At 34.7% G+C, this 13,473-nt stretch overlaps 1 protein-coding gene across 1 annotated transcript in view; it reads right to left on the bottom strand.

The window, feature by feature from the left end:
• PRSS12 (serine protease 12) overlaps positions 1–13,473 on the bottom strand; it is a 41,090-nt gene that overhangs the window by 14,743 nt on the left and 12,874 nt on the right. The window contains exons 4-8 of the mRNA XM_031596909.2: positions 12,407–12,557; positions 8,140–8,318; positions 7,375–7,516; positions 6,414–6,610; positions 3,161–3,302 (exon numbers count right to left, since the gene is read on the bottom strand). Coding sequence (XP_031452769.2) covers positions 3,161–3,302; positions 6,414–6,610; positions 7,375–7,516; positions 8,140–8,318; positions 12,407–12,557 — 811 coding nt within the window. The remainder of the gene's footprint in view (positions 1–3,160; positions 3,303–6,413; positions 6,611–7,374; positions 7,517–8,139; positions 8,319–12,406; positions 12,558–13,473) is intronic.

Below are 13,473 nucleotides of genomic sequence, written 5' to 3'. Positions count from 1 at the left end.
AGAATACTTATTTTTCTGTAATAGATAATTTTTGGAGCACTAAGGCAGGATATTTATTTATTTGGGGTGGAGTTTGAGTGAGAAAGTATGTTCTTATAAGCCTGACGTAAATGAAGAGGGTTCAGTTTTATTGGCAAAATTACTTATAAAAATGCAAAGGATTCTAAAACCTTCTTTTTCTTTTTGCTCACTCTATTAAAATACTCATTTGTATGCTAAACTGATCTCAAACGAGAAAGTACTTCAGAAAAGGGTGTATTCTCTTAGCATTTAACCTGCTACAAATATTACTTATATTAGGCTGCTATTCTTTTCATGTTTCCAAGATTTTTTTTTTTCTGATGTTCTTTATATTGTGTTTTTCTAATATTAATCCTGTTTGACAAACTAGCTTAATGAGGCATCTTTAAAACTGGCATTGCTTTGAACACAGTGATTTTGCCAACTCAGATTTTCTCCTGCTGCATCCTCATAAACGAACACTAATAAGTAGCTGAGAATTTTCCAAAACAGATTTCATAAAATAAATATAAAGCTAGCCTCTGACATCATGAATAATATATGCAGGAAAAACTCAGTCCCGTATTCACAGTCTTTACTCTTTGTTTACATAAGTCTTCTATTCTAAGACAGTCTTTTCTCCCATTTGTAATAATAACTCTGTTTTTTTTTTTTTTTCCCAAGGAATGTGATGCAAGGTTAAATATGTTCAAGATTCCCCAAACTTGGAAATTAAACACAGCATTATAAAGGGAGTTGAATTATAATGTTTAGTTCTGTGATCAGTCTTAATGAAAACTGATGTTAACATCAGTATTAGGCACTTTGTGAGTTCCTCCTGTGAAAAGGTCGTAATGTAAACAAGCAATATTAATCAACTCCCAGCAAAGATATGTGAACCTAGGAGCCCAAATTGTGCTTAGGAACAGTCAAGTCATCACTGAATATAATTTGAATTTTAACGAAGAGATTTGTTCATGAACTCCCAGGCTGAAATGCAATTCCAGCTCATCATTGCATGTAATAGTGTAGTCACAATTGTGAAATGCAGCTGTCTAAAGACAGGTCTGCCAAGATCCATTTCCAACAAGTTTTACCAATTTGTGGAACCTAATTTTAGATTTCAAAAATGTGTTTCTCCTAAGCCCTTCAGGAAACATGTATTCTGTTGTATCCTATAATCTTAAGCCCGTGGTCTCTTACGTGACAGAAATTCAGAATTCAGACAACTATCTGTCTTTGGAAAGGCTTGAAAGGAGAGGGTAGGGATAAATGATTGAGTCTGATAACCTGTGGGAGAAATACACTGCCAGAGAGGTTGAGGATGGAGCAGACTAAATGAATGATTTGGTAGGAGATAATACAAGTCAGGTTTTGTTTTGAAGATGCAATCTGCTAGTAGTTATAGCATAAATATGTTGTGGGTTTCTTTTTTTTTGTTTTTTGTTTTTTGTTTTTTTCCTTAAGAATACCGAAAACAGAACTTTTAAAAGGCATATGTTATGTGAAGAGGCATAAATTGATAATATTCAGTTGCACAAGCTTCGTTAGAAAAAGTTGGGTTCGTATTTCCTGAGTTCAGATTCCTTTACAGATACACTACGAGAAAATGTTTCACCAGTGTTCTGGAAATCTTTCCACTCATATTAGTCCTGCTATTTATTTGTTTGTCTTTTAGCTGTTATCTTTACTGCTCTTAGGTATCCTTGTGGATCCCTTCCAACCTGGGATAACTATGATAAATATGATTCATAAAAAAAAATGTTCATGAGTGTTGTGACTTAGTTCAGAAGTGGCTCCTATCTTTTGCAATGGTTTTAATTAGAGGTGGTTTTGTCCCATCAGGTCTATTCATATATTAAATGAAGCTATTCAGATTATTGTAGGATGAAGTCATTCGTTTGTATAACAATTTTATCAAATTTCCAAGCTACACCAAGTTTAGACAGATCAGGAAATGCAGGAAAAACCCCATGGAATGGGGAAATGAGTAGCTGGTGTGCCTAAATCTTAATCAATGCTGAAATCATGTCCACAGCTGGTGGCAGTGGCAGAGACCTGTTGTTACACTTCAGTAAAATAAATAAATAACTGTTATATTGGAAACCATTGATTAAAATGTCATTATTAAGGCTCACAAATGATAAAATATTTGCAATATGCAAAATTATAACTTTCAATGAGAACAGATTAAGAGCTCTTTGAAACAATACAGACATTATCCATGAGAATTTAGCTAAATTCCAGACAGCTTCAGAAAACTGTCATAAGCCACATCTAGGTTCTGCATATTTTTATTTTATTCATTAATGTAATGAAAAAGGCACATCAATTTCCTCTGTGCTTTTGGTTGTTATTTTTGTTTCTTTGTTTTGATTACATTTATTGTTACAGCATATCACTAAAGCACTGGTCAGGTACCTTTGGTTTTGATTTGTTGATTAAAGGTGATTCAGTATGAAAATTTTTGTATGAACAAAAATTGTCTCTTAGGTATGGTAAAATACAAAACTCTGTCATAAAAGCAGAAGTGAAAGAGAGAATCTGCATAGTTCACAGAATATGTAACCCTCCGTGCTGATCTAGATTTGATATTAGTTCCCCTCATTTCTCCAAACTTTCATTCTTTTTAAAAGTGTTTAGGAATCTGAAAACTGAAGATGAAAGAAGTAAAATAAGTGCAATTTGAGTGGGAAGGAGCACAGTGTAGAAACACTGAATAAAATTTTGTTACATTAATGCAACCAAGGGATAAAAAAATGAATTGCGTGTAATGTGTTTGTATCCTACAGACATGTAGCACCATAAGTGACAAATAAAAACATTATTTATTCAACAGATTAAGTAATTTGGAATATTTGACTTGTGATAAAATTATTTTCATAACTAGCATTAAGTTGCCTTTTAGATGCCAATTACTGATGTGCCTTTGAGCCTCCAGATTCGTTTTTCCAGTTTTGCTAGTTAATGAAAATTTTAAGACATAGTTTATATTTTTATGCTAATTGTATAAATAAGCTTTTCTATAATTATGCCAAACAGACAAATTTTAAAAGAGATCTATTATGCAAGCAGGCACAATTTGGTGATATTTAGTTGCACAATGTTGTTAGATATAGCAAATGGATAACTCGAGGAACAGCTCAAAACATTTTCTTACTTGTAGCCAAGCTGTCGACAAACTACAGCTGCATCCTTATCAGACCATCCATCATCACAAATTGTGCCCCACTGACCATTGAAAAAAATCTCTACACGTCCTTCCTTCTTATTCTCACCATCCATCAGCCTGATGGGAGGACCTGGGAATAAATTACAGCTGTTAACCCACAACAACAGAAACAAGAATGAGTACTTTTAAGTTATTTCCATCACAATGAGTACACAGAGTCAACTGATGTTCAGCAAGCCTTACGTCAGCCGTTAGTCATTTACTTTTCCCTGGCTGACAAAAGGAAGCAGTCAGTACAAATTATAAAATAATGTGAATTATTGTAATCTCTGTGCTTTGAACTTTATAGTGCATAGGGCATAATGCATAACTTCACCACAGTAGTCACATTTTCCTCATGACGGCAAAGTCATCTGAGGTATCTTTTACGTGGTAGCCATTCATGGGACACATTTCCCTTGCAGAATCTTTGTGGATGAATTCAACTATACCTTAGTTCATAAATTCATTCTCAAACTGATTGCTGCCACACATCTTACCACAGTCTCAGCAAAAAAAAGTACAGCACTGTGTTGAACTTCAGTTACTACTTACTTGTTATATGTGCTCTGTAGCATGGTTTGTATGACAGCATAATGATTTACAGCATGTTATTATTGACTACAGTGTGATTATTTTTGTAGCATTTAAAACTGATTGCTTATTCACATATGCTTATAATACAAATTCTCACTTGTGGATTAGTCAGACTTAATTGACTGTGGGTTGTTCAGTGCTCGGCCTGTAGTTTTGAATCATTAAGCAAAGTACGTATGTGATTCTCCTTTCCATTAAGACTACTTTATAGCATGCTGGCAATGCAAGAATCCTTAAAAGAGTTGCAAATTCCTTTGAGATCTCTTTGTACTCTTTAAGTGAAGGAATCATATTCTGAATCTTCTTCTGTGTCATACTTTATAATCTTTAAGACTCTAATTAGACTTCCTTGTTTTGAATGATTGGGAAGTTTGTTCCACATCCTTTCAACCTGTTTCTACTCTTGTCTAACCCTGTAAGGATGAAAAAATAATAATTTTGCTCTTAAATAAGAGTATTTTGATACATCATTATTTGAAATTTGATTCTGATTAATTGAGGGTATAAATAACTTTTGCATACCAAACCTTACTCTGGTGCAGAGCTAGTTAAATCTGACTTAATTTGCTGATTAAACACAGAAAGATTATAAAATAAAATTAGTAGTTTTGCTTCAAATGTAATTTAAAGCATATTGTTCATCTTGGCGTTCATACTGCCTGAACACTTACAAGTATATGCTTCACCAACTTTCTGTTCAGTTACATTGTCAGGATATTATTTACTAAACAAATGTTGTCATTTTCATGGTGTATTGTATTTTGAGCACCCCTTAATGTCTGTATTTCTTCAAATTATATAATCTACTCATGTTTTTCAACTGATTTCATCCTTAGAGGAAGAAAAATACTTTTATTCAAGTGGTAGAAAGTGAAGGGCAACGACAGAGCCCTTGTTTCTTGTCCAGTCAGGAAGTTAGATACTACTTCTTCATGACAAATGAGTTACTCTAGAAGGGTATGATTTAGGTGTATGTTACATGACCCGGCTAGAGGCATGAGATATTTGTGATACATTGTATCTGATTTGTTGTTATCTCATCTGCTTGTGTTTTAGCATAGATATATTTATGAGCAGAAAACTAATATGATTTTCCAGTAATGGGAGATGTGAGAATGCTACCACATGGATGCATTTAACTGAACTGGACCCCCTTCAGCTAACACTGTATTTTATAGAAACTTAAGCAAAGCAGCACAGATGGTTTGCATCTGTAAAGACAGCCGTGATTATTTGAATTCCTGTTATTTTTGGCCTGGGAAATCTTTTGTACAAAATATGATAGAGCATCATTATCAAATACATAACAGAACTGTACTGCAATGTAAAACATTCATTGGATTCTTACAGGTCAAAAGGCTGTAAAGGAAAACATCAGAAAAAAAAAAAAAGGAGAGAGAATAAATGTGCATGTGGAAGTGCTGATTGTTATAAGAACAGGTAGCAATGTTGTACAGTAAATCCATGTCTTAATTTGCAAAATCAGCCTTCAGTCAATAATTTCCAAGGTACTTTGAGAAATCAGGCATACAAATCCAGTAGAAGCAGTGAATCTCATTCCACTAGTTTCCTTGTTAATTCTAGCTAGAATATAATTAGTTAAATTTCAAAGAATATTGGCAATAATTTTGTCAAAGTTTACATACTGACAAGTTACAAAATTTGTATGCGTCAAATTAGGAAAAAAAAAAAAAAAGGAAGAAAGAGAACCTGATTGTCGGAACAGATGAGTAACCCAATTGTTCTGGTCTTTTATTTTACATGTCTGATAGCTATAGTTCTTGTTTAATTATCTATATGTGGATTTAGAAATCTTTGTAATTCATGTGTATATATTTTGAACCGTAATACCTCTATGTAATTATTTACTTCTGATTTCTTATCTGTCTTTTCATTCTTTCTTCATACAACATAGTCAGCTTTTTAACATGGTGTTTGGATCTTTGATCTGTTTAGTATTAGTACTATCTAATTGCATGAGTAAGTGGGGGCCACTTATTGTACTAATGCATTAGTACTTACTGCATTAGTAAGTGGGGACCACTTACCCTGGCACAATCCAAATGACAGACCAAGGTAATACAGAAAGATTTGCATACTTCTCACCATTTCTTCCTGTTCTCTCTGAACTTACATTCTTTCTCTCTATGTCTTTTTCTTAGACTGTCTGAATGTAAGGCGATAGAGGGATACAATATTAATTTATATTTTTCAATGCACAGGTTCCTCTCCAATTTCCTATAACGTGGGGCAGTTCCTTAGAACTTGGAGAGTGCTGAGTGCAAAGCAGTATACCATTAGTAAGGGCAAATTAGATGTAAAATCCAATGAAGAAAAAGATTTAGAGAACATTATCTCTGCAATCTGCATTTGCTAATTTAGAAATTCATGCTGATTGTTACTGTTCTGTTGTTTATGTTCCTTTAAACAAAGCCTGATTACTTATGATCTTCAAGAGAAAAATGAACTTTTCCCCTTCCTCATCTGTCTTTGCATACACCTGCTAAACAGTAAGATTTTGAATACCCTTAAGTTCACTGCACTTCTCTGGAATATGTACCTATAGCAATGCTCACATTGTGATCTTACCAAAGGGACGCCTTACCAAGAGAGAGTTTATGGCTGTTGTTATCCGGATGGCAAATGAGTCTGACATCCTCCTGATGGCTGCAGTCATGCTTTCCCCACTCTCTCCTTGAGCACTGCAAAAGGTCTGTTTCCTTCCCAGAGCAGCTGACATCATCCAACCAGATGGGACCAGAGTTTCCTTCTGAGGAGCTCTCAGGCACACTTTTTCCATACCTATGCAATAAATACGTATATGTTTTGGTCAGAAGGCATGTAATACTTCTGCATTAGAAAGGAAATAAATTATTTGTTGACAAATAAAAATTTCTCAAGGTCAACAATGGAGAGTAATATCCATGATTGAGCAGGTTCAGTTAGCATTAAAATGAATGAGAACACTACATATTTCTTCTCTGGTAACCTGTATTTTTGAAGAATTACTGTTACATTAATGCAGACTTCAGGATATATTACCTTTGATTAAGGCCTCAATCAAATATACATCTGTCTCACTCACTTTGATACTTAAATCATGTTCTTCATATTGTAAATATTTGAATGTTTGGACTTTTTTGAATGTGAAGGCAAGATAACAATTATGTAGTGAGAATGTATTTTTCTAAACACAGTCAGTATGAAATGACTGCTTTCTGAAATATATTAGTCCATACTTAACAGTGACTCAGGACTGTGGGAGGTTTTTGAGCTAGGTCCAGAAGGATTTATACATTGAAAGTCTATCTGATTTTTACTGACTGTTTCATGAGCAAAGATTTTGAATAATCAACCTTTTATAGGCAAACTAGAATACAGTAAGTCATTTTTTCTCTATAGATTGATTAGCCAAAAAACACGAGTGGAAGTTTCTGTGAAGCACTCAGCTAATATTTAAAACAAAAAACAAAAAAACAGACTCTTGAAGAATATAGGATTCACATAAATATCTACCATCATTTGTCAAGTCAAAGAGTCAGATATCTGATATCAAATAATCTTACTTAAATCCGAGCTGCCGGCAAGCCACCTGTGTATTCAGCTCTGTCCACCCATCATCGCAGATTGTGCCCCACTGCCCAGAATAATAGACCTCCAGACGTCCCTCATGACTGCCTTTCCCACTTGTTAGCCTTAATGCACCATCTATATCATTAACAAGCAAGGAAAAACAAAAATAAGAATCAGTTTTTCTGCAGTCCAATTACTGTTCTGAAATAAAATGAATATCACTACATTTACTGCATCTCATTAGAATATTAAACTACTATATCTGTGCTGTTCACTAGATGCCATTCAATGAAAAGATGTATAAAATGCCATGATGCACCCAGTTGTTGTAAAGTGCTGGAGTAACATAGCTGCTTTAGTGCAAGATTTTGATCTCCGAGTCCTCATTACATGCCAAGTTCACAGAAGCAGGCTCTAATTATGTGGTTTCATTGTTTATATATACAATTTATCTTCTTTATATATTGTGTTATTTCTCATTGCTTTTATGCTGATAGAAACAATAGACAGTTAAAGCATGCACTGCACAGTAAGTAGTAGTTAGCATGTTGCAAAGGAACCAAGGCTTGGTTTTAAATAATGAGATTTTCTATACCTTAAAATTTCCACAGGCAACAGCCAACTCTTTTTGATACTGCTATAATGTATTATTACTGTGAGGTTTTATGCATCTGCAAACTTTACAAATTATCTTTCCAGTGCTGTCAATTCTGGATTTGTCACTGTTTTTCTTGTGTGTTTATTGGTAATTGAACTACCTGTGAGAGGTGTACAGGAAACACCAGCATCTTCTTTGTGGTCGCAGTTGTGTTCCCTCCAGGAGCTTTTTGGACACTGTTCTATAGATAGCTCATTTCCTGTACACCGCACTTCATCCAGCAGCACAGGGCCTGAGCCTTCTCCAAAGTAAGCCTGGCTCCATGCCTTGGCAGCACCCCTGTCAAAAGGTAACAAACTCTGTACAAGCAGGTACAAGCAAGCCAGGGTCGTGGAGACAATGGAAACAGCTAAAATGTTATATATCTGGCTTCTAAAGTAGTAAAAGGGAGTTCCTGAAAATCTACTGCAGGGACATCTGACTATGCAGCCTCTGTCACATCTGTACTACCGTGTGCTTCTACAGTCAACTTTATTATAAGCTGAAGTTCAGCAACAGCTGAACTTGAACATACCATTGCAACATTTCCACAGTTTCAATATGCTTATGAAATCAAATCCTATTGTTTCGTATTTACGTCATTTTCCTTTTCTATCTCTTTATTTTTAAGAACTCAATTCCTAGAAGGGATTATAGCTTTACAAATGGGTATGAGGGTTCTAATTGTAATTTTCATTTAATGTGTATACATGGTAATCCTATTTCTTCGGTGACTTTGCTTTGCTGGCCTCAGAAGCACATTAAACAAACCTCAAATACAAATACTAAGATGAAGAAGATAAACTCAGTTGTTCTACATTTTATAATTTAAAAAACATGGCTAAGATTTTAAGTGACTTGACAATGGCATGAAGTTTATTGTAGAAGTAAGAACAGAAGGCAGACCAATGACTGTCCTTGTGTTTGTTGTTTACTTTATGTCAGCATAGGGAATTCTTAACACAAATACCTGTATGAATTGAAGACAGTCAATTATTTCAGCATTACAGAAATTATACAGTGTTCAACAGTTGTTGAGCTGTCAGGATTTTTCCTTTTCTGTTTGGAAAGGTACTGTGTCTTTCATGTATGTTTTGAAACACATGGATTGTTTTCCTTTCACTGGATGGTTTCTCTGTATGTATAACCAGTTCAGTTTTTGTAGGAGTGTTTCCAGCATCTGTCTTCTTTTTCAACTAGGCTACAATGAATTACCTTTCTAAAGGACTAGTTTAAGGTCCAGTTTGGTCGTGGGACTGTAAAGTAATAGCACCTAGCAGGAGAGGTATATTCAGTTTCTACTGAAAATGTGTCAAATCTTGGTTGTTTTGTTTCAGAATGTAGTCATTCAAACTCTTTACAGGCTTTACAGTAGAATGTTAGAATTCTCCATTGCTGTCATTTTTTTTTAATGGAAGTTGCATTAATTCATGTATTTAAGGTGGTGTCTTATTGATCCATACATGGATTTAGATAGGCATGGGTTTCATTTCTATTGCTTTGTATAAATCTATTCCATCTCTTTTATTTCTTGTTTAAAGGAAGATAGCACTAAATTTACAATAATGCAAATTCTTGATTAACAGTAATAACAAGGGTGTGAGAAAAACAGCAACAATAATAGGCTTTAAAAAAGTAAATTATGATCAGGAAAAAAATTCTGCATAAAAAAAGGAGGTGAGTACTCGTGGTGGATGCCATGTAGATTATTAGTTCCCAGCAAATAAAACCAACATGAGAAAGGTAAATTAAATACTGTGATTTGCATTCATATATATTTAAAATACATTTGTTTCTAACGTTGTTAAGCTGAAGTGCTTGGTCAGTTTTGAAAAAGCACTGTGAACTTTCAGACTGTTTCTCTGGCGATCAGATGCCTTCTTCGAGTGGTTGAATATGTGGAAAATAACAACAAACAAGTCATATTTACTCAGTAGGGAGAAGAGTTGTAATCTGCGATCACATCAGAGAAGCAGTTGAGGAAAACAGAAATGTCCTCAAGCACCCAACAAGTGACATTTTAACAAAACATATTTGGCTTTCTTCAAGGGGTTCATCAGGGCAAATCAGTAAATTCAGTCTGAAGTTAGCATTTTTTATATGTGTGTGCATATATGTTTAAGAAAGATTTTTAATTAGACATTCTTTAGAAAGACCTTCCTAATTCTAATTAATGTGTTAACATAGATCTTGCTCAATCATTCTAAGATGAATTTCAGTAGATTTCGTAGATCCCTGAGCTGTGCTAAGACTTCCTAATTGCCCCTACCATTCTTTGTTTTAGTTTGTTAACTAGCCATGCCTTTTTATATGTAGCATTTATTCTCTGGAGACTTGTAGTTTGCAGTGCAGGTAATGGGAATAAGAGCCAAGACCTCCATCTCTTACATTTCACAGCTGCTTTTCTAATTAGTAAATGTGTGTAACTATATAGTAAACTAGGGAAATAACATGTATTAGATACACTAAGAGCAATATTTATTTGAAATCTAGCTATCCAATCTAGCATGTCTCAGTCTTTCAATGAATCAAGATAGGCCCTGTGAGTTCTCAGTGCTTCTGACTATTTTTGTAGAATTGAGTAAGAACTGAAGAAACTTCTTTCAGGATATTTGTTTTAATCACTAATACCTTGTATATATTACAGGCTCATAACAGAAAGCCATGTGTACCAGTAGTTCTTAAGATGATAGTACTTCGGAACATTTATATGTATATGATATTATCTTCATTTAACTTGAGTATCAGTATTTCAATATTTGCTGACTTTGCCTGACATTTGTCATTACCATAGAAAAACATTAAGTTACTTCCCAATTATTAATAGTGGTTCAATTATATTTCAAAAGCAGAAAAAGCTTTATAAATGGTATTCCTAATTGAATAGGTCAGGAATATAGAAATACTTATATAGCTATTCTATGCATGGACTGAAGGCTGTGCACCAATGAAGACCTGAGAACACTCTGTATTATGAGGATTCAAAGAAATACTGAATAGCTATGAATCCATGAACACCAGTTATTTGGTGCATAAAATTAGGGGAGTTTCCTGTTGGAGGAAAAAAAAAAGCATAACTGATGATCATATCTTTAATCATATATACAAGAGGGCTGAACTGATATTGCACAGTATCTACATGATGCTACTACATATAATGCCTTTCTCTGCAGTCTTAAAATTCTTTTAATGTAGTCTTTTACACATGAACCCTAGACTTGAAAAGAAAATAAACTAGGGAAAATGGAAATATGACATCAGAGGAGCACGTTGGTTCCTACATGGCTCACGAGCAGGTTTAGAAGCCTTATAAATACTGTACTGATCTCAGCTCTTTGAGCTAGTTTGGATGGAACCAGCAGGATCCATGGCCTCAGCTTCAGGTTAAAAAAATGAGCACATTTTAGGGGCCACCTGTTCATGCCACAAAGCTTGCTACTTCAGTGCCACTTATTTTAATTCACTATAATCTCAGCAGGGTTGAGCGGGTGAGTTCTTTTCCTGTTTCCTCTGCACTGACCTGCTTAGTTCTCATCCCTGTTTGTTTCAGAAGTAATCCCCCATTCCTTCTTGGCTTCAAAGTGTAGTATCTTCTCTACATTCACCTCCTCATTTTTCTTCTGCTTTTCATCCCAGTTGTCTTCACCTCTATCTCTGACACAGCAGTTCTCCTCTTTGCCCCCAGTTCTGCAGCATCTTTCTCAAGTACTGAATACTTATTTGCTGAGTGGTACCAAAATTGCCCCTGGCTATTCAGAAGAGGAGCAAGAAAATCCTGTTCTGATGCTATGACTCAGATTATGGACCATTCTTAGATAAGATGGGATCACTTAAAACTTTAACTGTCAAAACTTTAAACTAGTATCTACTCAGTCCTTGCAAACTGACAGTTTTCTGAGACTTATGGCTTAAACCTTGATTCTCATGGGCATGCCAAAAAGCACATCCTTTCTGACAAAGCAGTGCTCTTGTTCCAAAGCAAAGTGATTGTTAGACTTTTCAGTAGAATGGATGTAAAGATTTCAATACCAAAAGTAACCTCCTCATATTCACCTAAGGTTTTTGATTGTATTTTTACTATAATTGTAGTAAATGTTCACTAAAGACTCAAAGTTTATTCCAAGAAAGATCTTTTGTCTATTTTATTGTTTCATATTTACATCATATGCCATATCATTTGCCACTGAGAACTGGATCCGATAGATCAAATTTCTGAAGTCTTGAAAGTATTGGCACTGTACTTACTTGACCCTTCCAAAAACATGTGTCATTCATGCTTCAAAGTATTAGTGCAATTTTAAAGGAGCATCTTTTGAAAACTCTAGGCTATGTGTGTTACTATCTATTCTGCTTTGCTGCTAGAGTAGAAAATATGTAGTAAAACAAACCCAAGGCCAAGCTGCCGGCAGACAACTTCAGCATCTGCATCATCCCACTGATCGTCACAGACAGTCCCCCACTGGCCAGCATGGTAGACTTCTACTCTTCCTTCGTAAGCCTTGTTCCCACCAGCCAGCCGGACTGGAGTAAAGACAGAGGCTATGATCAAACAGGGAATATAGGAAATGGTCATTTTGTTATCCTGATTGTAAAGAAAAAAAAAAAAAAAAAAAAAAAGACATCTTAGTGGTTTCTATGATGTTGCTCAAGAACTACAATTAGTTTTTTTAATTCAATGGGAAACCAGAAATTAAACTTGCTAGAAATTTGTTCCTCTAAGGTCCACTCTCTGAAGATGAAAAATACTTTACAAACAAGAAACCACGCTGATCTGAGTACTTAAGTGTCTTAATGTTCAGAGACACTTACGACCATAAGAGCAAATACTACACTTTAGCAGTGGAATTGTATTTCTACCAGTAAGGGCAAAGTCAATTCTGTACAAGCTTAATCCCAGGGAGCAAAATGTGTAAGTAAGAGGCAAAAAATTATTTAGTTTCCATAGAGGTAGAATTTCACTCTCATGTTTTGGCCTTTTCAAAAAATTAGTCTTTTTGTGTCCGGTAGGAGATTTTCTTGGAAGCATCACTTCTGCAGAAAACTATAATAGAAATGGTTTAGAACCATGTAAAAAATAGTCACTTTTGTATTTTAAAGGTTATTTTAAAGTTTCATCATATCTAACATTTGAATGATTCACAATGTGATTCACTTTTTGTGTATGCTTTCCAACCAATTAATGCTGTTTTGTGACTGAAAAAAAAAAAAACATTGAGGGAATTTCTCTGAGTCCATCATACCATCTCACAGGTATGAAATTTAAATATGTTTTTTGTTTGTTTTTCTTGTTTTGTTTTGTTTTGTAGTTATTTAAACTATATTCATTAAAAAGGTTACTGCTGGTAGAACCTACAAAACAGGCAATTTCAGGAAACTCTGTCTAATCAGCTGAACCGCAGGATTGATTTAATTAAACTCATATATCCTGGGCTCTAAAGAACTGATAAGCTTCCCT

Source organism: Phasianus colchicus, chromosome 4 (assembly GCF_987193195.1).
Source record: "Phasianus colchicus chromosome 4, bPhaCol1.hap1.1, whole genome shotgun sequence".
In the NCBI taxonomy this organism is placed as follows: Eukaryota; Metazoa; Chordata; class Aves; order Galliformes; family Phasianidae; genus Phasianus; species Phasianus colchicus.
Note: the sequence above shows the minus strand (reverse complement) of the source record. Positions and strands in the feature narration are given on the sequence as shown.